At 37.7% G+C, this 24,601-nt stretch overlaps 1 protein-coding gene across 2 annotated transcripts in view; it reads right to left on the bottom strand.

Annotated features, from left to right (window-relative positions):
- The window catches only part of LOC120528132 (sorting nexin-27-like), a 154,797-nt gene extending 135,607 nt beyond the window's left edge, over positions 1-19,190 (bottom strand). For both annotated transcript variants that reach the window (XM_039752191.1, XM_039752198.1), the window contains exon 1: positions 18,825-19,190. In XM_039752191.1, coding sequence (XP_039608125.1) covers positions 18,825-19,156 — 332 coding nt within the window. In that variant the 5' untranslated portion in view covers positions 19,157-19,190. The remainder of the gene's footprint in view (positions 1-18,824) is intronic.
- Positions 19,191-24,601: the final 5,411 nt, after the last annotated feature.

A 24,601-nucleotide genomic window follows, 5' to 3' on the forward strand; every position in this document is an offset into this window, starting at 1 on the left:
GTTTGTTCAATTTATGATAACATGAAATGTTATCTACAAAATGATTATTGTATACAAATATTTTGAAATAAAAATACATTTATTTACACTATAATGTAAAAGTATACAGCTTAAGGATAGTTTTTACATTGTGAGAGCTAATTCATACACAGAAGGCATCATATTCTGAGGTCACCCAACAACTTTAGTTGGCTGTAAATGACTTTAATCACACTGACCTATCCTTCTGTCATTAGTTGTCACATTGAGATATATATATATATATATATATATATATATATATATATAGATATAGATATAGATATAGATATAGATATAGATAGATAGATAGATAGATAGATAGATAGATAGATAGATAGATAGATAGATAGATAGATAGATAGATAGATAGATAGATAGATAGATATATAGATAGATAGATAGATAGATATATATATATATATAGATAGATATATATATATATATATATATAGATAGATATATATATATATATATATATATATATATATATATATATATATATATATATAGATATAGATATAGATATAGATATAGATATAGAGATATAGATATGGAGGAATATTTCGGACAAAATGAAATAAATAAATAAATGCGTAAATAAATAAAAGTACTGTGAAATGTGAGCATAAATAAATAAATGTGTCATGAAATGAGAGCCTTAATAAATAAATATGTCATGAAATGAGAGCATAAATAAATAAATGTGTCACGAAATATGTTTTAGATTTGCTTATTTATTTATTTCATTTATCGTAACATTCCTGCAAACCGTCATGAAATACGGCTTGAAATAAAACTGTCACTTTCACTCGTCAAAGTTGAGAGGGTGGGCTCTAACACGCCCTCTAGTTACTGATTGGTGAATCGATAGCACAAGAATTAATTAGAAAAATGCTTACTACTGCCGATGAAATGGATTCTGCCGAAGATATTACGTATTTCAGAGAGAGAATTGAAGATTTATCGGAAGAAATTACAATGTTTCTTCAAGGTGTTCTATTGACTCAGCTGGAATGTCAAAGGATGGACGTTCAGAGCAGGGTACTGCATCACCTGAACTGGAGTGTAGTAGAGTCTGTTCCACCTGTTCTTCGATAATTTCAAAAACAGTTTCATCTATATCGGAGTCTAAAAGGGCCGCCAACATTGTAATTTCTTCCGATAAATCTTCAATTCTCTCTCTGAAATACGTAATATCTTCGGCAGAATCCATTTCATCGGCAGTAGTAAGCATTTTCTAATTAACTCTTGTGCTATCGATTCACCAATCAGTAACTAGAGGGCGTGTTAGAGCCCACCCTCTCAAATTTGACGAGTGAAAGTGACAGTTTTATTTCAAGCCGTATTTCATGACGGTTTACAGGAATGTTACGGACAAAATGAAATAAATAAATAAGCAACGAAAAACATATTTCGTGACACATTTATTTATTTATGCTCTCATTTCATGACATATTTATTTATTAAGGCTCTCATTTCATGACACATTTATTTATTTATGCTCACATTTCACAGTACTTTTATTTATTTACGCATTTATTTATTTATTTCATTTTGTCCGAAATATTCCTCCATAGATATATAGATATATATAGATAGATAGATATAGATATATATCAAACAATAGTTATTTAGTAACAGAAAAAGTAATATATATATAAGCAAAATACCCGCGCTTTGCAGCAAAGAAGTAGTGTGTTAAAGAAGTTTTGAAAAAGAAAAGGAAACATTTTAAAAATAGTGTAACATGATTGTCAATGTAATTGTTTTGTGACCGTTATGAGTGTTGCTGTCATCAAGGATTTGATTATCATTATTTCTTTTAATCAGGTTCGTATTTGGAGGATGTGTTGCGTTCAAGTTATAATACGTGTTTGTCAACCGTTGTAAAGATAACAGGTTTCATTCATCGAAGTGTTCACTACCCAAATCGGTACTCGTGAATCTAAGATGTTTAACAGGCATTCCCGATATTAAGTTGTGGATTTGCCTGCGAATATTTAGCGGCAGAGTGTCTATGAACTTAATTTAAACTTAAGCTTTACACCTTGCTTTCCTATTGATATGTCTACAAAGGCTTGTTCAGATTCAGCAGGTTGTTCCTTTCTTACTGCATCAATAAACAGCTTGTCTTCCTCTTTATCCGAGACATCACACACTGCATGCACGGGTTTACCTTTCCCAGTCCTGCAAACTTTAGCGAAGTGGTTCAATTTACCACATTTTTTACACCGTCTTCCTTTAGCTGGACATTGACTTTTTCCACCGTGTGCTTTGTTTCTGCAGTACCTGCACTTATGAATATGCTTGTATGCGTCACACGCTTCATATTCTTTTGTTGCCTTCTCAATTGTTGTGTAATGCGTTTTTTGTTCAGCACTCTTTGGAGCTGTTGCTTTTTGTGTGCGTACTGCGTTCACAGTCAGTTCACATGAGCCACTATAAGTACATGCATCAAAGGTTCTCAGCTGTGGTTGTGCTATCTCATGCGATCTTGCGATGTCCACGGCTTCATTTAATGTTAGCTCAGACCCAGCACTGAAAAGTTTCTCTGCCACTTTTGCCTAGTTTGTGCCAAACACTATTCTATCCCTGACCATCTCATCTTCATTAGCATAAGCACAGTCCTTCACCAGCAATTTTAACTCCGTTACAAAGTGATCCAAAGTCTCGTTTATATCTTGCGTCTTCTCACTAAACTTGTATCTCGCGAAAATCGTATTCATCTTAGGCATGACAAAAGCCTCGTAGCGGCAGCATGTCTATTGGATTGCTGCTGACGGACGGCCTTACATGGGCAGGCACTCAATTACGTGGGAGGCGTGGGGTATGGGGGACGCAATATAGGTAGGCAGCAAACTACGTGGGAGGCGTGGTGATGGGTGACGCAACTCTGCGCACACAGCGACTGAGCTGCAGGCTATGGCCATATATATGTACATAAGTAGGATTCAGTTATGACCGTCACACGTAGAATTTTGAAATGAAACCTGTTTAACTTTTGTAAGTAAGTTGTAAGGAATGAGCCTGCCAAATTTCAGCCTTCTACCTACACGGGAAGTTGAAGAATTAGTGTCGAGTCAGTCGGTCAGTGCTTTGCCTTTTATTAGTAAGTAAGTATATATATATATATATATATATATATATATATACTTATATACTATTGTTTGATATATATCAATGTGACAACTAAGGACAGAAGGATAGGTCAGAATATTGATGGAAAAAGGGTTTGCTCTTACCACCTACAATTTCTCAGTCCCAACCTGGAATAGTATTAATATCTACAAGGGCAGAAGCCATCATTGCACCATGTCAGACTTGCAGGGTGAAAAAAGATCTCTACACTGAGAATTGCTATGCCACCCTATACAGAGACAGAGTTTAGGAGTCAACTGTAGAACTTTTGTTACTTGGTGTAGAAAGAATTGTCTGCAGCTTAACATCAGCAAAAACGAGCCTCTTTGTCACTGAATCAACCAAATAATTACAAAGTCAGACTCAAGTAAAAGACACACTCTCAATTCACTGGAGGCAGTATAAAAACAAAACTGAGTACCTATATGAACTATGCTCCATGTCCTCTCCCTGACACATTAACTTGGAGTACATTTTAGCCAATGAATTATTCGGCAGAAGTGTATCAAGAAACGCTACTGGGGCTCCTTTATATACCAGTGAAAATATGCCTGTACAATGCCTCACTGTGACTGCTCTTCTTATCTTTAGCTAAATAAGAAGTTTTCTTTTTTTCTTTTTTTTGTCATTCTGGTGTGTATTTCAGAGGGGATTTCTTTTTTGTCATAATATAATAGTATTTTTTTTATGTATTGAGTCTCTGTAAAAAGTCAAATTTCTCACCGGGGGACAAATAGAGTACTAACAATCTGTGTTTCTTTCATCCTTATTCAAGTGGACTCTTGTCATCTAAAAGAACAAAAATTCTACAATTACAAGCTCCATAAACGTGTGGCATGCAAAGATTGAAACTAAGTCATGAACTAAAAATTTAAAACTTTAGTTTGAAATAGAACGTACTGTTGGTAAATTAAATAAATTTGCAAAAAATTATTTTAATGCCTTTAGGACTTTACCAATAGCTTTGATTAATTATTAAGTCAGAAAACGTTAATTTAAAGCACACTGACAAAATAAAGGTTTAAAGAAACAAACATTAATACCAACAGTCAATTACATTGTACATGGTACCTTAACAGAATTCCAGGATTTATTTTACATTATTTAGTTGGTGTGAATGTGACATAATGAGGAGGAACTCAAGTGGCAATGTGCAGTTCTAAATTTTATAGCTTACACCCTAAGAGAGAGACAAGTGTGAAAGCACTGCATTAAAATAAATAAATAACAGACAATATACATTCCTCATTATTTTTGGATATGTTTGCAGCTTAGTCTCCGAAAAGCATCTGACTGAAAGAGGAACAAAAAAAAAAAAAAAGAAAACACAAACACAACAGCATATAAGAGGAACATAATGGTGCAATAATCATGTTCTACTCTTGCTTACTTCAACTTGACAAAAAAAAACACTTAATCTTGGATTTACCATTGTGTTACCATTTAATTTGGCCTAGATAATAACAGCATTTCTAAATACTGCCTTTACAAGAAGTGTGAAGGCTCAAATAAATAAATTATGCTTAAAGGAACTTGGTTTTCATCCCTGTCCTCACCTATGGTCATGAACTGTGAGTAATGACTGAAAGAATTAGACTGTGAGTACAAGTAGCAGAAATTAGTTTTTGTTGCAAGTCTGCTGGGCTGATACTCCATTATAGGTTGATAAGCTCAGTTACTTGGGACAGCCTCAAAATAGAGTTACTGTTTCTCCTGAGCAAGAACAGTAGTTTGAGATGATGAGATGAAATTAGATGGTTGAAGACAACATTACCACTCCTTTTAGAGGTGGGCATCTGTCTAGGATTTGTAGCAGTACAAAGATGCATTTTCTAGGTCATTAACTGGAGACTCGATAAGATTTGTTAATTTATTAGTATTGTCAATAGCAATCATGGGCTGTACCCAAAAATCTTTTTTCAGGTTTATTATGGCAACACCTCTAGTCAAACTGCCATATCTAAATAAATAACAATAATTAAATATGAGTTTGCCTTCATTGGAGCATTTACTATACTTGTGTCATTTTCATATACCAGGCAGTCCCTGGGTTACGTACGAGATAGGGACTGTAGGCTTGTACTTAAGTTGAATTTGTATGTAAATTGGAACAGATACATTATTTTAATAATTGCTATTGTTGATCGACTGTAACCAAGTTCACTGCCAATGAATGATGAGTTACACTTCTCTCTGACCTTTTCATTATTATTTCTACTTTATTGTGACCCTGCAATGAGGATATAGCGGGTTGGATAACGGATGGATGGATGGTTTTTCCTCTTCTTTACCGTATCACCAGCACTTGTATCAGATTTGGGTTTCAGAGACATTCTTGAAGGGTGAAGACAAAAGGTTAAGATGAGCTTTTCTGCACAGCACTGTACACGCTATCACAGCAGGAATGCACCCGTCGTCAACATGTCTGGTGTTCTGACAAGAGACAACTTCCTGCTATGTGCGTAACAGTATTATATATTGTATTATTATATATTATATTGCTATTGAAAATGAATAGGGGCGGCGAGGGAGGGTTCATCACTCACACACCACACTGTCACCTCCACTACAGTATGCTGCTTGCAGTGTCCGCCCACCACCACTCCCATTCAACAGGCAACCATCCGAGGCACACTACAATGTTATCCCCCGCCGCCCCGTTCACCCTCAATGGCCTCTATTCAGCCACAACTTGTTGCAGCATTACCAGACACCCACCGAGAACGAACGGGCCAGCCTTGTGTGATGAAAGGGTAGTGAAATTCCCCCTTCTGCTCCATCCAGCCTGCGTCCTGTCAGGAGCAGTAGCTGTGGCGGTGTAGTGGGCGGGCAGCGATCCGCCCCATCAAGCCTCCGTCCTCCACACGAGCGATAGCTGTGGCTCCGGCGACTATGGACCATGGGTTACCACTTGCTGCTGGCAGCCGCATGAGGGAAACTACACTGCACAAGCAGCGAAATCTCCCCCCTCCAGCCACCACTTGCAGCGTCCCCAGGCTGAAGATGACGGAGCGGCAGTTACTGAGGCGCATGCATCTAGTTGCTGCCCCGTTTGTAAGTCGGATGTCCATAACCTGGGGACTACCTGTATTTCCAAATCAAACAAAACACTGGGCACCCTGCTTCTGTATCTCAGCCTATAATGAGCCTGAAGGCAACAGAAAGCAACAATAATGCAGTTGCATGATGATTCCCCATTTAATTACATGGTAACTTGTTACTACACAAAAAGTACATCCCTATTCGGAAAAATCACTTTCACAGTGTCTTGCATTTCCATTTATTTCCAGTGGAGATACTGCAAAAACTGTTAAAAGTGCAGAAGCTACCAGTAGCAATGGCACAGTATGTTTTGATCCTCTTCAATCTGCCTTCTTTCAACATCAGTCATTTAAAAAAAGATATGTACAATTATGCTGAGCATGAATGGATCTACAGAAGACCTATAATTAGAAGTTGACTCCTCCTGATGCATAAGAGAGATCCCAAGGTCTAGCTAACTGCACACTAAACTACACTGTTCTCTTAAACTAGTCACTTCACTCCACCTTGTTAGGTCATCATTTATATTTTGTTTTGAGCGTCAACCCAAAAATTATAGCAGACTGTTGAATGCATATTTTTCCATAAACTTTATTTTAAATTATTCCCTAAACATCCATATATTATATTAATGAAATACTGATAAATTCTAATTTATTTATTTGCCTAATGAAAATAACAGCCAAAACCAAAAAGCCAAATAGGATAAAATAACATCATTGACACTGATGAAAACATCACATGCTACATGGTCATTGCAAGCTTACTGAAAATACTAGCTTAATGTAACATCCACAAAAACTTCAAAATTTAATCTTTTTTAAAATTGAACTGCAATTTATTCATGCAGATTATTAACCCTTTTCAACGCTATGCACTGTCAAAATAAAAACTCTCACATATTTTTTTCTTTCTTGAATCAATATGTGCATCACAACCAAATGCTGCCTTCATAACACTGAATACAAAGCAGTACATGGGAGGGATATACAGTATTTTTTCCAGAGTATTTCATAAATGAGTCACTATGGTTTTGTAGTTAAAAAAAAAAAAAAAACTTACTGTATTCACATAATTTTCATTTCTTCTTTAAAAGCCTTTCACAAATAAGTGCAAATTTGATTCATTAGAATTTTTTTTTTATACACTGTATTATTAAATTCTCTCATTCAATGACATACCTATCACTTATTCGTGTCTATGTCTGCTGCTAGAGTTCAGAATCATAGGAAGAGGAAGCCAATTCTGTTAGCAACTGAGGGAAAGATGGCAGAGAACAATCCCAGACAAAGCCAGCAGACCACAAAGGACTTGCATATTGTTATTTCAGATCAATTTAGAGGCATTATTCAACATTAAAGCATGTCTTTATGAGTAAAATTCATGGATGAAACTAATGAAAACACAGAAAGTCTATGCAAGCTCCACAGACACAATTTACAATGATCAGCCACAACATTAAAACCACCTGTCTAATATTGTGTAGGTCCCCCTCCTACTATCAAAACAGCTGTGACCGGATGAGACATGGACTCCACAAGACCTCTGAAGGTGTTCTGTAGTATCCGACACAAAGATGTTAGCAGCAGATCCTTAAAGTCCTGAAAGTAGCGAGGTAAGGTCTCCATGGATGAGACTTTTTCCAGAAGATCCTACAGGTACTGGACTGGATTGAGATCCGGGGAATTTGGAAGCCAATTCAACACTCTGACTTTTTTTGCTCTTTTCCTGAAACTATTTCTGAACATTTTTTGCAGTGTGGTAGGATGCATTATCCTTCCCATAATGAAATCTGCTGCTGATTATATATATAGTAATTGGAACTGATCCAGACTACATGTCAGTTTTAACTATTATATAACAGTGTCAAAAGACTAAGAATTAAATTACCCACAAATAAATAAACTTGAATTACAGGCAAACATACTTCTTTAAAGAATCTGTACACAATGCATGATTTTCAGCATATCCACTCAAAAGCAGCATGCCACCAGTAGTAAACTGTTGCCACTATTTCTCAAAGGAAAACCAGCCAATTACTGATACACACTTTAGACAGCCATGCCCTCTTATGCATATTAATCACTAAAGAGGTCGCCATGCTTTTGCATTTGTGCTTGCATTTGTCAAAAGTCAATTCTATTCTGACTACTGACGTGGATGCCCTTCAACCCCCAAAAAAGGGGCACATCTATTTTGCCTGGCTGACTTGTTAAATTTCTTCAGAAATGCGGTCATAAGCATATAAACATGTATAAATCAAAAACTGCAAACCAAAAAAAAAAAAAAATCACCTTGTTCTTCCCCTCTTAAAAACAACTCTGCAAAACACCACAGGCAAATATTAATCTAAACAGAAGAATACTTACAACCTGCAGTGCATCTGAAAAAAAAAACTAGTACTAGTTTCCAAGAGGTTCCATTTTCTGTTTGATTTTATGTTAATTATATTTTTATTTACTTTTACCATATATGCTGACTCTTATGTATGAGTATATACTGAATGTACTGGTGTAAACATTTTAACAGTAAAAAAATTACATATTTCTCTCTACATATAAGGGATGGATTTTCAAACTTGTTTTTAGAAGACAATTTACAGACATTCCCTAGAGTCAGTAAATCAATAAACAGAATGCTAGTTGTTTCTGTCAAAGTTATGAAGGGCTGAAAATGACATTTCATGGCAAAAAAGGGCATAACAGATGACGAGCACATACCCAGCGTTTTAAAAAGTATCTAGCTTTCTCACTGTGAGCAGAAAAGCAATTTATTTACAAGTTTAAAACAAATGGGGGCGTTTGATCAGATAAACTATCTGAGTGTGGGTGTTGGATGGGAATTAAGATCCTTTGTCAATACTTTATTGGTAAAAGCATCTTTCAATACACACAAACTACCTGATGGTGAACACAAATTCCATACACAACATCGCATTTTCAGATATTTTTTTAATTCCATATTTAATATTTTAAGCAGGTAGCATCCATTAATAATTATATAATAAATATATCTTTAAATTAAGGGCCAATCATTTCTTTTAGCTACTTCTTTAGAAGAGTAACAGCATGCAGATAACAAAATGGACTTAACATTATAGAAGTAAGCAGAGAAAAGCCAAGCAAAAATGACACCTTTTATTGGCTAACTAAAAAGATTACAATGTGCAAGCTTTCGAGGCAACTCAGGCCCCTTCTTCGGGCCAATAAAAGGTGGCATTTTGCTTGGCTTTTCTCTACATTCATAATGTCTAACACGGTACAACACCCTAGTACTATAGAAGTAAGTAAAAATGAAATTCTTTATTTGTATCTTTCCAAATAAGCCTCAATTTATTTATTCCAAAACAGCATTAAAATCCATGTTTTTGCCAGATTTTTGGTGCAACACTTTTATATTATCTACAGATTAATCTTCTCCAGTGATAAGCAGGCACTTGAAATGAAAGCCATGAGCTCTTAAAATACACTGTAGTAGTTGTTAAGCCTAAGCAGGAAATTGGTTTATTAGACTAAGTATTAACTACAAGTACTGAGGCAAACTGTGGAGAAATGAAGTGTTTAAAAAGTCAATACCCAGGATACCAAGATCAAATCTCTCACCCAGTCATTCCCTTTCTTGAGGATATATATTTTGTCTGCATTCATGAGTTTTTCCTCCAACTTTTCATCCCACATTTTTCATACATGCATAACAGGATGATTGGCAACTCTAAAATGGCCAGAACAAATGTATATGTGTTCAGAAGTGGTTCTCTCATATTGCCTTGTTCAGGACTGATTCCTGCCATGTCTGCCTTCACCAACCCTAAACTGGATTTTGAGTTTATGAATATTACATTATGTTGCTATTTAAAGAATACAAGAAAGAAGTATGTATGCTTGTACTGCACTTTTGATGCAAAAACAGCTTTAATAAAAGAAAAGGACTGTGTCATTGTATTGTGAAAATGAAGATATCTTACATCACTACTTGCAGTTGGCCTCTGAAAGTATTTGCAATTTCAGGTGTGATGGTTACTTAATAAAAACTTGGTGAACACAGCTAGTTGCCAAAAGCACCATATAAGGAAATAATCTATGTTGGAAACTATGCTGGGTCAAAAGCAAGACATTACAATATCAATGGATTATTATAGTATTTATTTTAGTAACAGCTATTCTCAGGTGACAAGAAGCAGGTACATTTACAAGTAGTTAATTATTTCTACGATTCCAAAAATTAAACTACAGATATTGCAGAGTTATCCTTGTACAACATCTACTATGATACTACTTCTTTGTCTTGTTTGTGTTTTAATTTTAAATTTAACTCTATTTTTAATAAATTATTTGCATTTCATGTTGTTACACTGTGGACCCTGAGCGTCACAATTTCATCTATCTGTATATTTGTATATGGAGATAGTGCTGGACGGTATACCAGTTCATACCAAAAAAGTTTTTTATTTTTGTTGTGACATGGATTTTTCTTATACTGTAACATCGGTTTAAATAGCCTTAACAAGGTTCGGAACATGGCGCAGCAGGAAACTGTTTAAGGGGGGGACCTTTTTCATTGCAGCACCGCTAAACGCGCATGCAACAGAGTACATGCGTTAGTGGCGCTAAACGCGCATGCAACGGAGTACATGCTTTAGTGGAGGTATTGAACGGTGAAAATGGACAGAGAACATTCCAAAACTAAAGCTGTAGCAGACAATAAAGTTGAACATGATGATACAGAAGAACTTTTGCCGAAAAAAAGGGGCTGTGTCTGTTGTCTGGAGATGTTCAAATGTGTGAATACTGTTTCTATACTACTGGATAATACTGCAAGCCAAGTTGTACTTGTTTTATTTTTTTTTTTCAATACTGTGTAATGTACCTGGGTACTGTGTAATAGTGTGACGACATGTTGAATTTATTTTCGACATTTCTACTTTATTCTTGCCGTTTATGTGAAGATTAAAGTCGACATGTTAACTTTATTCTCATAATTGTCATTAAAGTAGAACATTGTAAACTAAACTTCACCTTAAAATGAATATGTACTAGATTTTCTCAAAACCCGTCATAAGTTAATGTAGCACATTAAATGCTTTGTATTAAGTGTTCTCTGAGCCATGTTAATCACTATGTGCTTCTTAAACTGACTTCCTCTTGCACCAAGAGGAGGCGCAGGCAGCAATCACCACAGACAATACATTCATTTCATAATATTCCTGCTCCCTGAACATTCAGAATGCCAAGATAAATACTTGATATCATTTTCATGATGAAATGCATTAAATCATGTATTAATCATGAGGGGGCATGGTGTTGTTGCACTGTTGCCTCGCAGCAAGGGGGTCCTGGGTGTTCCCTGCCTTGAATTGGCATGTTTTTCTGGTAGGTTTACTCTGAAACTTCAGTTTCCTTTCAAAGTCATGTAGGATGTGGGGTTTTGTTATGCTATATTAACCCTGCTAGTGTATGTATAACTCCTATTCAGCCTGCGATGCGCTGTCGCCCTGTTCAGAATTTGCTCGTGCCTCGCACACAATGCTTGAATTCTGTGTTTGTGTCTCCGACCACCAGATCACGAACCCAACATTTACCTCGATAAATGTCCACTTTGGAATAAGTCCAATTTGGTATACGTCCTTTTTGGACGCAAAATATTTTGCTTGGTATACGACCTTTGTTTGGAATACAACTCTTGTGCTAGAACACTGCACGCTAACCTTGTTTACCTCTCTTGAGACAAAGCCACAACTGCCCACGAGTGTCAGTGCGCCAGTTGCTAGCATTCAGTGAACAACCCGCGCTGTAACTCTCTGTGAATTTTCACGTATGGGGTATAGCTGGTCCACAGCTCCTGCCAAAGGCCAGCTTTAAAATAAGTAATCACCGTGCTCGCAACTTGGTGAGGGGGCGTGGTGGTTGTGTGGCTGAGGCGGTTCTCAGGGCGATTCGTGATGTGGGCGTTTCTCATGTAAGTGCACAGGTGAGGGACCATCTGCATTCGTGATTGTTCGTGGGGCTGAAAGAAAGAAAGGACGGGAGGGAGGGAGGTTGCAGGAGAAAGCAGTGGAGAGAGCGAGCGAGAGAGAGAGAGAGAGAGAGACAGAGCCAGTGCCGGAGAACGAGCAAGTGCAGGGAGCCTGGGTGTTGGACCGACACCCGGGGAATAGTAGTAGTGGTCACTCCAGCTGAGTGATCATGGAGCGGGATTGACTGGAAGGAGGCAGACTCTCCGCGTAAGGCTGCGAAAGTCAGCGAGAGTCAGGACTTGGGCGAGTGTATTCCCCAGCATGTGCGCCCAAGTCGCTGTCAGGAGGAGCCTACTGGAGCCAGGGATCGGAGAGATGAACTGAACAGCTGAAGTAGGCAGACTGAAGGTCAGCTGCAAATAGGGCGCCTCCCCTGTTGAGAAGCCCAGATTTTATGGATTATTTATTTATTGGAACTTTGGACACTGCACTTTAATTTGAACATCTTGTTTTGTTGATTGTTTTAATAAAAGCACCTTTTCACCATCCCCTTGCTTTGTTGTGCCTCCTGCTAAGCTCATTGGTAACATTACCAACGGTGTAGGGTTCAAGGGCTCCCAGACAGCAGATGGTAGCATGCAGCAAACCCGCGTCGTCAAAACGTCATTTTGTGTTTTTTCACGTAAGTTTGGATCGATTGTTGAAAACTTTGAAGGTGGTATGCGTACCTGGTATCTACAATTGTGAAAAACAAAGATGTTATTAAAAAGTAAAGTGAGGTTCACTTTTCATTAATTTCATCTCATTGCTTTTGTATTTATGTATTTTAGTATTAAGCTGTGTTTAAATTATTTTATACAACCCCATCAATGTATAATATGCCAATAAAAATAGGATTTTTTTTTTCATGGGAACAGAGTAATCATTTTCCCATTATTTCTTATGGGAAAAATTTGTTTGGTATACATCCAAGGATCTGGAACGGATTAAGGACGTATACCGAGATACCACTGTATTTAAATTAAACTACGATACGATACCCATTCATACATCCAGTTTTTTGGAGCCTCATCACACCTGCCATAAAGTTCTCTACACTGAATGTACACCTGGGGACTTCTTACTGTGAGGAAGCAGCACTACCGCCACACTACTGTGCATGTTTAATACATGCTTTAATGCATTTCATCATGAAAATGATATCAAGTATTTATCTTGGCATTCTAAATTTTCAGAGAGCAGGAATATCATGTAATGTATTCTGTGCAGTGATCGCTGCCTGTGCCTGCTCTTAGTGCGGAGAAAGTCAGTTTAAGAAGTGTGTAGCAATTAACAACTAGGTCGGGGAACACTTAACACAAAGCATTTAATGTGCTACATTAACTTGTGACGGGGTTTGAGAAAACCTAGTAAATTAAACATTAATTTTAGGATGAAGTTTAGTTTACGACATTCTACTTTAATGACAAAATAAACTATGAGAATAAAGTGGAAATGTCAACTTTATTCTCAATATAGTTTTTTTTTTTACCTTCACCATGGCCCTAATACGCTTCCATAGGGCTATACTACAAATAGCATTATAAATGCAAGTTGCAGTTTTATTATTTATGTATATAGCTTAGCTTGAAGCAAGGTCCATATTAATGCAGTTTGCCTTAATGATGGTTCAGTTGGTAAAGATGTCATCACTTAGTTACGCTTGTTTTATTCTATTTTATTTTTATTTGGTGAATACTACAGTATGTATTGTACCTGGGCTTGAAGTCTTGAATTAATAGTGTTATTACTGGAAGTTGCACTATTATTTATTTTATTATTATTTATTAGTTTAAATATTATGCAGTTTAATGATGGTAAAGTTGTTTAAAAAGTCACTTCAACATGTCAGTGGATAGAGACTGTTAACATTAACAGAAAGTGTAGTTGGTTTACAAAAAATATTTACTATTTATTCCTTTTCTACGAAATGTTCAGTGCAATACAACTTTTGACAAGCACCTCTGGATATTTTACTAAGTTTAAATGCCTCTTTGGATGGTTGAAAATTTGTTGTCAAAATTTTAGTTTAAGTTGTTTGCAAAATTTGTTCAATAAAAAGGCTCTATATTTTGACTGTATCTGTCATGCAATGCGATTCCTTCTCTTTATTAGTGCCACCCCCTTGAAAACTATCACATTATGAGGCCATGCAAACTTGTATTAATACTTGTGTGCACATTAAAATGTTTTGTTTTTTTTGGTACAATGTACAATTTTAATGACAGTGGTATAGGTTTTTCTTGCAGTAATCGCAGTGGAAAATGTGGTTAACATCCACTCATGCATGGGGAAAAAAATACCGTTGAATACCATGAAACCTTTATAATTTTGAAAAATACTGTGATATAGAATTTTCGTCATACTGCCCAGCACTAGGTTGAGATAACAAAGTTTGCTTTGACTTTGACTAAAGTTAGGGCTTGTTTTTTCTTTCTTTCTTTAAGTTAGCATGTCACACTTCTTTAAAAAAGACAGAGACACTGGTCTATATGATTAAATATTAATTTGTATTTTAATTACTAATAATGAAAGCCAATATCTAATTTTCACTTTTCAACACTGTCCAGGAAATTACTACATCCTAAAACTGTAATTTAAACAGTTTCACCCAGAAGCACTAAAGAATGCATGTGTCAAATGGAGGCAATAGACCAGGGTCCTTATTTATAAAGTGCCTCAGATTTACTAATAGGAATTGCAGTAAAAGTCACACTAAGATAAGAATTTGTCCTACCTCGGAGTACAACCTAAGAAGTATTTGCAATACATCTTAGTCCCTGACCCAGTGAGAAGTAGGAATTCACATCTGAGAATAAATGATGTTGAGATTTTACAGCAGGCGTTGCCATAAGTTGACAATTATAATTACATTTTGTCATTTTCTGAAACTAACACTAAGGCTTCACCATAAAAACAATAATAATAATCATTATCAAAGTAGAATACGTAAAGCACAGTAAGGTAAGATTGTATGCTAAGCTGAATGTAATTGTTGCCATTTTGCAATATCATAAGTAACATTGTAATGAACACTGAGATGTAAAGATTGAGAAACATACCCCAAATGAGAGTAAAGCCTGATAATGGGCATGTTTATTTAAAACTGAATGCTCCAGGGATTGATCCTGCCTCACACCCTTGCTGGAACAGATTCCAGCTACCTCACAACCCTGCCCAGGTAAAAGCAGGCTGAATGGATGGGTGATCTACAGCCAAACTTTCAGAAAATGCCTCATAAAGTAACATTCTTACTGAAACTAGCCACAGTAATCTTGCACTGCTTCTGTAGTCACATTCACCCTTCTAGTGTTACCAATCATTTTCCACTGTGCCATGCTATTCCTTTCTCTGGAATTTTTTTTTTGGTATTTGGTGCACTGCATCATTCCCAATAAACCCAACCCTTGGTGAGGCTCTATTTATCCAATACCCCATTAATCTCTTGAACCTCCCAACCTTTTAAAATGTAATGGTGATGTTCTAAGGGTTCACTGAATGCAAAGTTCAGAGTAACTGTGTGGCATTTCGGTATCATTCATCAACCAAGCTTTGTCTATCTTCAGATTAATATGTTGGCTACTAAAGTACAGTATGCAGATATCACTGTATTAACACACAGGTGGTCATATCATTTGTGATTCAAACATGCTTGATCATCCACACTTGGGATGTTGACTTTTATGTGTGTGCCAATCTGCATGAATTCAGCGTATTTTAACATTGCCTTACACAGAGTTGAGGGAAAATTTATAAATCTGTGTATTACATCACGCATTGTATCGGTATCTTTTTATTAGTTCATTGATGTCCAGTATTTCCGAAACAGTCAGCCTTTCCCAGGATGTGCATGCTGAACTCTGTCCGAACGTCATCCTCTGGCAGTTTCTAGGAAGTTAGGACAACTCAAGAGCTCTTTACATAGGTTTAGCTAATTAATCAACCTGTGTTTATCTTACAATTTACATTTCGGCGTATACATGCATCCTCACTTTTGAAATAAAATAAATAAAACCATTTAAAAAACAGCTCACTGCTGACAAAGTGCTTTGCACTTGATGTTTTCTATGTAAAGACTGCACATTATCCTGAGGACTATCTAGAGCTAGCCTAAGCTACTTTTTGAGTGTATGCTCAAAGAGTAATGGTTAAGAGGTGAGAGGAAAATACATTGTCTATCTTGTGGTTAAAATCTAAAATACCTTTGCAGTCTCTTTTGGAGTAAGGGATGAGTAAGGGACAATAGCATAATGTCATTAAGTCATCAAGAGCTTTGGAAGCTGCCATTTCCACTTCACTTCTGAACCTTTTCCTCGTTGCTGTAAAAGGTCTGCTAGACCACAAAAATCAAAGTCCCATAGTTGCCCTAATGGGACCCGCAGGTGTCAAATATAGGATTGGGGAAATGAGACAGTCATGTTAAACTGTGCATAGCATTTTAATTAGCACATTGCTCCAGGCATATATTACAGAATGAATGGTCCTAAGTGGTATGAGGTTAATTACTCTGGAATCTTAAAAAAGTTGTCCATTAACAATGAAGCTTGTTATTTTGGCATATGGCAACTGTTGAGCCCTCATCTTGTCTCAAGCCCACTGTACCCCTGGCAGAGCTGCACTAAACATACATACTTTACAATGTCATTAAGGTTGCATAAAACATTTGAAAAACATAATACTTGCAGTGCAAAAGGAATATTGTATGTATATAAATGATGAGAAGCTTTTTAATTATTTTCATGTCAATGAGTTACAGTATAAAGCAAAAAGTGGCAAACTTGGCTTAATAAATGACTTAATTGGCCAGACATTTTATTGACTGTGGGCTAGGCTCAGGAAAAAGTGACACAACTCTTAATGGGCCATGGAAGTGATCACAATCATCAGATTGGTGTGTGTTTAAAAATAAACAAGTCTTAAGGCAGCCTTTTACACTTGCTGATGGCAATTTGCATAGAAATACCAGAATACAATAATCAGTTCTTTCTGGCAGGGATCATTCTGTCTAAAGGACAAAGAGATGCACACATTTTTTTTTCCATAAGAATGAAAATAAATAAATAAATAAAGGCATTCTCAACTTTAATCCAAGCTTGTTTTGACAAAAAAAAAATCAGTTCTACAAAATGCAATAATGCTTATATTATTTCTATTTGCATTTTTTCTCTCTCACTGACTGATCCCGAAGAGATATTTTACACAATTTTGTTTGTAAACACTTGGACATTCTAGTAGACTGAAACGCTGGAAACACTTCTCTTAAAAAAATTATGGAAAGCTCAGCTTGGACATGGGTAAATACTACAATACGAACACTTTTTAGGACACAGAGAAAATACCACATATTTAATGTTTTACTATTGTGCTTCTTCCTGAAGAAAAGACAAAAATAAAACTTTAAAAAGTACTACTTAAACATTGAATGTCATTACCTCGTATGACCAGATATTAGCTTAATTGTGTGTTGGGGTGCCTTCTGTGTCAGGCATGTTTCATCACAAAAATCTTGATAAATGTACTGGTGCCTCTAAACTGGACCATAGTGATAAAGGGGTTTGCAAAAGACTGGAAAAGTACCTGTAACCATCAGGACTGGTTCTGGTATATGGGATTGGAAAATGAACAGGAAACCTAAAGCATAGCTAACAAAATATCCATTAATTCTTATTTTTGAAAATAACTAAAAACACTTGCTTTTGTAATTAAAGGTTACTTTACATAGCACCTTTTAGAAATATTACAATTCCAAAATATCTAATACTAAAAAAAAAACGTTACCCACAAATACACTATATCTCCTCACACATATTTCTAATGACAACTTTCCCCTCCACCTCTGTCCAAGTCTACAAAACAATGCTTTGTGTAGGAATTCACATACTGTAAATACCAGCTGCTCTATACTAACTGTGAACACTGGGTGGAAAGGTAACTGTAGGTTATCTAATTACCACTGTCATCATAATGATGATATACTCAAGCAGCCACTGATGGCTCGACTTACAGCATTTAGATGAATATAACTACTTGGGCAGTGAAAAACATAGGCAAAATTTAGGCTGCTTAGATATATATTTGGCCATGTCAGGAGGAAGCATCAATTTAATGGCGACCATTGCCGAAATGCATTTTAAGGAGTGCTGTTATACAAGCATGTGGCTGGCTGGATTTCACAGGGCTCGGAATGCCTGTAGTTGCAGCTGTTGGCAAGCCAAGCTCGATGACAGCTTGCGAAGCCACCATGAATGCCTTCTTGTATCGGGGTGCAAGGAGCTGCGCACGAGACACTGAAAGACAAGCTATTGGGGCTCGCGGGCAGGCGGTGCACAGCCCAGAAATTTTAACATAAATCAGCAACCCATCTGCGATAACACACTAGCCATTAACTGTCTGGGTGCATCTCGAAGACGTAATGCATAAAACAAACCCAAGTTAAATTAATAATCATTTTTTGGTTCCGTTTTACTTAACGCATTAGTTACTTAAACGTTGCACCTAAATGTGAGATAACTAACGAGTGTCACTTGTGAAGCATCCCCTTTGAGCTGCAATAACTTTAAAAGAATACAGTCTGATTTCAAACATCCAGCGGTCATCAATGAATGCTATGCATGCATACCAAAATACTTACACTTCCAGAATGCGGTCCCCCTTGGAGATCCCAGCTCGATCTGCGGCTCCCCCGGGCAGTACGGCACTGACGTGCTGCAGCGGTGCGTATAGCTCGCCGTTGATACTCCGGAGCTGACCCCCTTCGCTCACCTGGCCTCTAACGTTAAATCCATACCCCGAATCCGATTTGACAATGCGTACTAGTCTGGGCCCTGAACTGACCCCAGGAGATGGGAGACCGGCTGAGCCGGTACTCGAACTATTTCTCGGCAGCGGCGGCCCGGAGCGGATTCCGTCACCCACTTCATCCGCCATCTTCACAACAACATTCCCGTCGCCAGCTGCCGTCATCACGAGACCGGCTCGAAAGCCCGCTTTCTCCCCCCTTATCCGCACTGATAGCTTTCAAGGGAAATGTAGTTTATGACTTCTCTAAGGTGGGCTGAGCTCGAGAAATTTGGGGAAGTATGAACTTCATTTCCCATGAACAGTAGTGTAAGCAGTAGTGACGCAAAGCGCCGTTCCTGGTAGCAAAGGATCATGGGAATTGTTGTTTTGGCAAAAGGTCAGCTGTTGCTGTATGCCTAAGTTTATGCTTTACGATGCTCTCACATGAATCGGTCAATACACTTGTTTCATGATAGTACCAACAGAGACACAAATGCAGATATGCACTGCACCAACACCAGTATACCGTTTTCACCTGCTAAACCCTTATAAAAACAGTATTTAAAATCTCACGAATTAGAGGCGTTTCAATCACCTACATACCAAACTACATTGTAATTGCCCCCCTGGAAGCAAGAATGGTGAAGCAATTGAAGAAAAGACATCAAACAGTAGTGAAGTTTTCAGGCTGTAGTGCAAGTGAAATTCACAAAAGTTAGAATATAGATTGATTGAATGTCATGCCTAAGTTGGAGGATAGTGCCAAAACCTGCTATTGGCTTCATGGGAACGAAGATTGTAAAATGTCTTCATATCAATCCCCTTTGCTATTTTAACGATGCTTAAAGTATGATAGATGTACATCCCTAAATTAGATGTACTGGTAGTTATGATTTCATGAGTAATAAGAAATGTTCAAGTATAAGTGACAGGCCGGATCTTAGAAAAGGCTTTTGATCGCTTAGAATACAACAGTAGGTAAATAACAGAAGGATTAATTTTTTTGTTGGAGTTTGGGGGGTGTGGTCAGAAAGAGAGAGGGGGGGATTTAAAGGTGCGTGAAAGGGAGACTGCAATTTTTAAAGTTAAAGTAAGTAGCTGAGTACTTTTCTGAATAAAATAGTTTTTCACTTAGGGGCTAATATTATTAGTTCACTGAAGCTCCTTAATCATGAATTTTCCATACTATTTTGCTTAATCCTGACCCAGGGTTTCAGGGAACTGGAGCCAGTAAGCACAGGGCATGAAATAAGAACAATCAATGGACAAGAAGCCAACCCGCTGCAGGGTGAACACACATACTTACACACCACGGCCAGTTTAGCGTTGCTAACCCACCTATCCTGCATGTCTTTAGACTGTAAAAAAAAACTTCAACAACTAGAGAAAATCCATGTAGACACAGGGAGAACATGCAAACTTCACACAGAAAGGACCCAGGACGCAAACCCTTGCCTTCTTATTGCTCCACCACGCCGCCCAATCTTGAACATGCTATACACAATTGCATATAAGTAAAACATTCCTGTCATCGATCAAGAATTCTTGCTTTTTTTTAGTGATTTGTCTTTTGGTGATGGTCAATACAAAACGCAATTACAGAGGAAACTATTCTTTTGAAGAAAAATGTAAGTAATAAAAATGTAATTAGTAGGAATAATAGGAATTTTGTGCATAAATATAATTTTATCCTGTAGCAGATCATGTAAATGTGATAGCTTCAGTCAGATTTGAATGTAAAACTTTCACCTGTAATCTTGTACTATTACAAAGCTTTGGAGGGTGTATCACACACAGCACTGATATTTGCAGGCTGTTCATTCCCATGGAATGAACTCAGCGTTTTAAGCACTGTACAAATAAGAACAAGTGAAAATAAAATACAATAAACTACATAAAATGCCCTCCTCTTCTGTGTTCTATACGTGAGGAACAGCCCTGTTTCTCTGTGAGATCCCAGCATCAGTTTGCACAGTGATGCTTTGCTGCTTGCAGTGTTCAATTGTATATACTGTGTTTCCCTGAAAATAAGACCTACTCCGAAAAGAAGCCCTAGCATGATTTTCAGGCTGCTCTGTAATATAAGCCCTACCCCAAAAATAAGCCCTAGTCAAGATCGCCAGCTGAAAAGTAAAGCGCCTAAGGCCAGGTTTATACTTCACATGATGTGACACAAGTACCCGAAAACATCCATTAAATTCTGAGGACACCTTGCAACAATGTCTCTGAAAAGGATGTTGATGATGATTATATCAATCAATTCAGGAATGTGCCCATTCCAGCAGCATCGGCGAAAGACAGAAATAAAATCCCTGGACAGGGCATCAGCTCATTGCAGGGTGAACACAAGCACACACATAAACTGGCATCATTGTAGCTTCACCAAATCCCCAAACCTTCATGTCTTTGGATGGAAAACTGAGCACACTGTGGAAACCCACCATGAAAACATACAAACTCCAGGCAGGGATCACAAGGGACGTGTTTAAACAAAGTTAACAATTTATCTGTAAATGTAACATACATATTTTAATGCATTTCATCATGAAAGTGATATCAAGTATAAATCTAAGAATTCTAAATGTGCAGAGAGCTGGAATATTATAAATTTAATGTGTTCTGTGTGATGATTTCTGCTTACAGCTGCTGTCAGGTCAGGAGGAAGCCCCAGAAGTGCGTTGCGATTAACAACTGGGTCAGTTTTAAGATTACGTTTACGATGGTTTACTTTAATGATAAAGTAAACTACAAGATTAAATTGGACATTTCGAGTTTAAAGCCGAAATTTCCACTTTAATCACAAAACAGGCATTTTCATTATGTAATGTTTTTCTTTGTGGCTCATACATGCCACTGTACATTCTAATGGTATTGTAAGGTACAAAAAAAAAAAAAAGATGGCACAGAAGATGGTATGTGAGACTGTAAATGTATCGTATCATAACTTTGAGGAATAAGCAATGGCTAAATATAAAGGCAACATGAATACATTTGTATGTCGGCATTTTGCTTCGCCACATCGAACCATTAATCAAACATCGAAGCATGCACATCGATCCTGGAGGATCCTAAAAGCGGCAGGAGTAGCAAGAAATTCAGGCTGGAATTCAGGGTTTAACTGTGGAGAGTTATGAAGATATTCCAGAAGATGACATGACTGTATTTGGATAAATGTATAGTGTTGTATATGAATAAATATAAGATATCCCCTGAAAATAAGCCCTAGTGCATCTTTTGGAGCAAAAATTAATATAAAACCCAGTCTTATTTTCAAGGAAACACAGTATATACTGCATATATATACATGTGTGTGTATGTGTGTGTGTGAATACTGTATATATACCCGTCCCCTGCAGCTCAGCCCACGTAGAAGTGAAACAGGACAGCGAGGAGGGCCCTGCCCGGCTCCCTACTCCTGACGTCACACTTCCCTCTCCCCTCTGCCCGCAGCCTCTGTCTCAGATTAGCTTGAATATATCACTCCTGCAAGTGAACAATGATTCTTAGCATGATGGGAAAAGTCACAAAATTAACTGAAATGTTCAAGCAAATTTTAGAAAAAAGCCTGATCTAATTCCATTAAGTAGTTCTCTCATTCACTAGCTAAGTGTATGTAAGATATGCCTCGAGGCTGGTGCGTGAGTGAGGAGGACCCCACCACCCCTCCCCTCAGATTGCTGCGTCTATCTCAGATTCATGCAAATAAATTGGTACCTCAAGGGAACTATGATACTTAGAGTGATGAGAGAAGTCGCAAAATCAACCGGAATGTTCAAGCAAATTATAGAAAAAAACCCAATCTAAATCCGTTAAGTAGTTCTCTCATGAAAAACGGACAGACATACAGACAGACCAACAGACAGACATTGGATCTTATATATAGAGAGATAGATAGATAGACAGATAGATAGATTTAGGGGTAACCCCACAACTGAAAAACTAAAGATTCCAAAATCTCAAAAAACCTTGACAGATTTGATTGTGTATGAAATTTGATTAGTGTGTGTCTAGTCCTTCAGAGCAATAACAATTGGTTAGTTTGGCTTTAGTGTGGCTGGTCAGTTTGGCTTGGGTTTTGTGCTGAAAGAGGAAGAGTGAGTGTGAGACACACACGGTTTAGTAAAAGCACATGTTAAGAGAGCTGCCTTCAAAGACAGAAAGTATAAAACGAGACAGGAAGTCAGAAAGGCACTTTGAATATAATGATGGAGTCTGAAGAACAGGCTTTATGGGAGCATGCTCAAGAAAAGGAAATGGTGATGAAGAAAGGTTCAGACACATGTGAATACAGAGGAAGGGCGTTAAAAGTACATGTACAGCAATAAATAGCAAATATTTTTAAATTCTTCCGTTATCTGTCTTCAACAAGTACTGTGGCTAATTTAGTAATATTATGCTAACTTAATGTTCTGTGCACGCTTTAGCAAATGAAGGCCACAGCAGAAGTAGTGGATAGGCCTCTCGAATAGCACTACTAACCAATAAGGTGGAATGATGACTGATGACGGGGTGGTGTTCTAGTCAGGAAAAAGAGACCCGATCATGTTGTAAAATGTAAAGAGAAAGTTTGGTTAAGCTTAAGGAAGATGCAAAGCTCAATGATTAGCAAGCACTGATTTTTTGCTATTGAATGCAGCACTTTTAGATGCGTATCATCTCTCATCTTGGTATTCATTCCACACTGTCAACATTCAGCCCATAGTCATGGCACTGTAAACCGAACCCCATCCTACCCCACCTTTTTGACTGTGGTCCTTAAAACATTAAGGGAGAACTCAGCTCTTCAGTTTGTGGTGCTACAAACTTAACAAGTCTTAAATAGTGGCACTTGAATTTCTAATGGGGAAGCCACAGAAATTGTGTTGTGATAGTCAAAGCTAATGATCCACTGTCCTCAATTTTTACGATAATACATCAGTGTAACACATAAATGCCATGGGGGCCACTAGGGGATGATGCAGGGAGGAGCAATGGATATTTTCCCTACGCCCCAGAAGCACACGTGGACAAGAGGAATGACGTGCATCCGGGGTGAAGAATAGAACTTGTACCTGACCCGGAAGTGATTGAGAGTCACATGGACTGGGGATTAGGAACACTTCCAGGTCAGGAGACATAAAAGGACTGTGGGAGCTCCCAGACGGCGAGCTGAGCTGGATGGAAGGGTGGCAACACGTCTGGGAACTGGAGGATTGTATTTGTGATTTATTATTGTGATTAGTGATTAGTATATGAGTATTGTGGAGGAGAGTGTGCTTTGTGCACTGTGGTGATTAAATAAAGTCAGAACTTGGACTTTTATCTGGTGTCTGGAGTCGTGGACAGGGCCCCTGTCTACCTCAGTGGTGTAGTCGGCAGGATTCTCCAGTGTCTATTGCGGAGGACCTGTACAAAAAATTTCTGTGGGCAGAGAACCCCGAAAAGACAACGGCATCAGGACTCACCACAACATCGCCAAACCCCGAAAAATCTAAGTCCAAAATGGGGAAGAGGAAGGGCAAGCAGAGCAATATCGCCAGCGGGAGTGACCTGTGTGCAATGGCTGACGCTCGGGAGGAGTTAAGGAGCTTCCTTTCAAGAAACCTCCAGGAGGCAACGATCACTCTGAGGTACATGCCGGGAACGTCA

The sequence above is a fragment of the Polypterus senegalus genome, chromosome 1 (assembly GCF_016835505.1).
Source record: "Polypterus senegalus isolate Bchr_013 chromosome 1, ASM1683550v1, whole genome shotgun sequence".
In the NCBI taxonomy this organism is placed as follows: Eukaryota; Metazoa; Chordata; class Cladistia; order Polypteriformes; family Polypteridae; genus Polypterus; species Polypterus senegalus.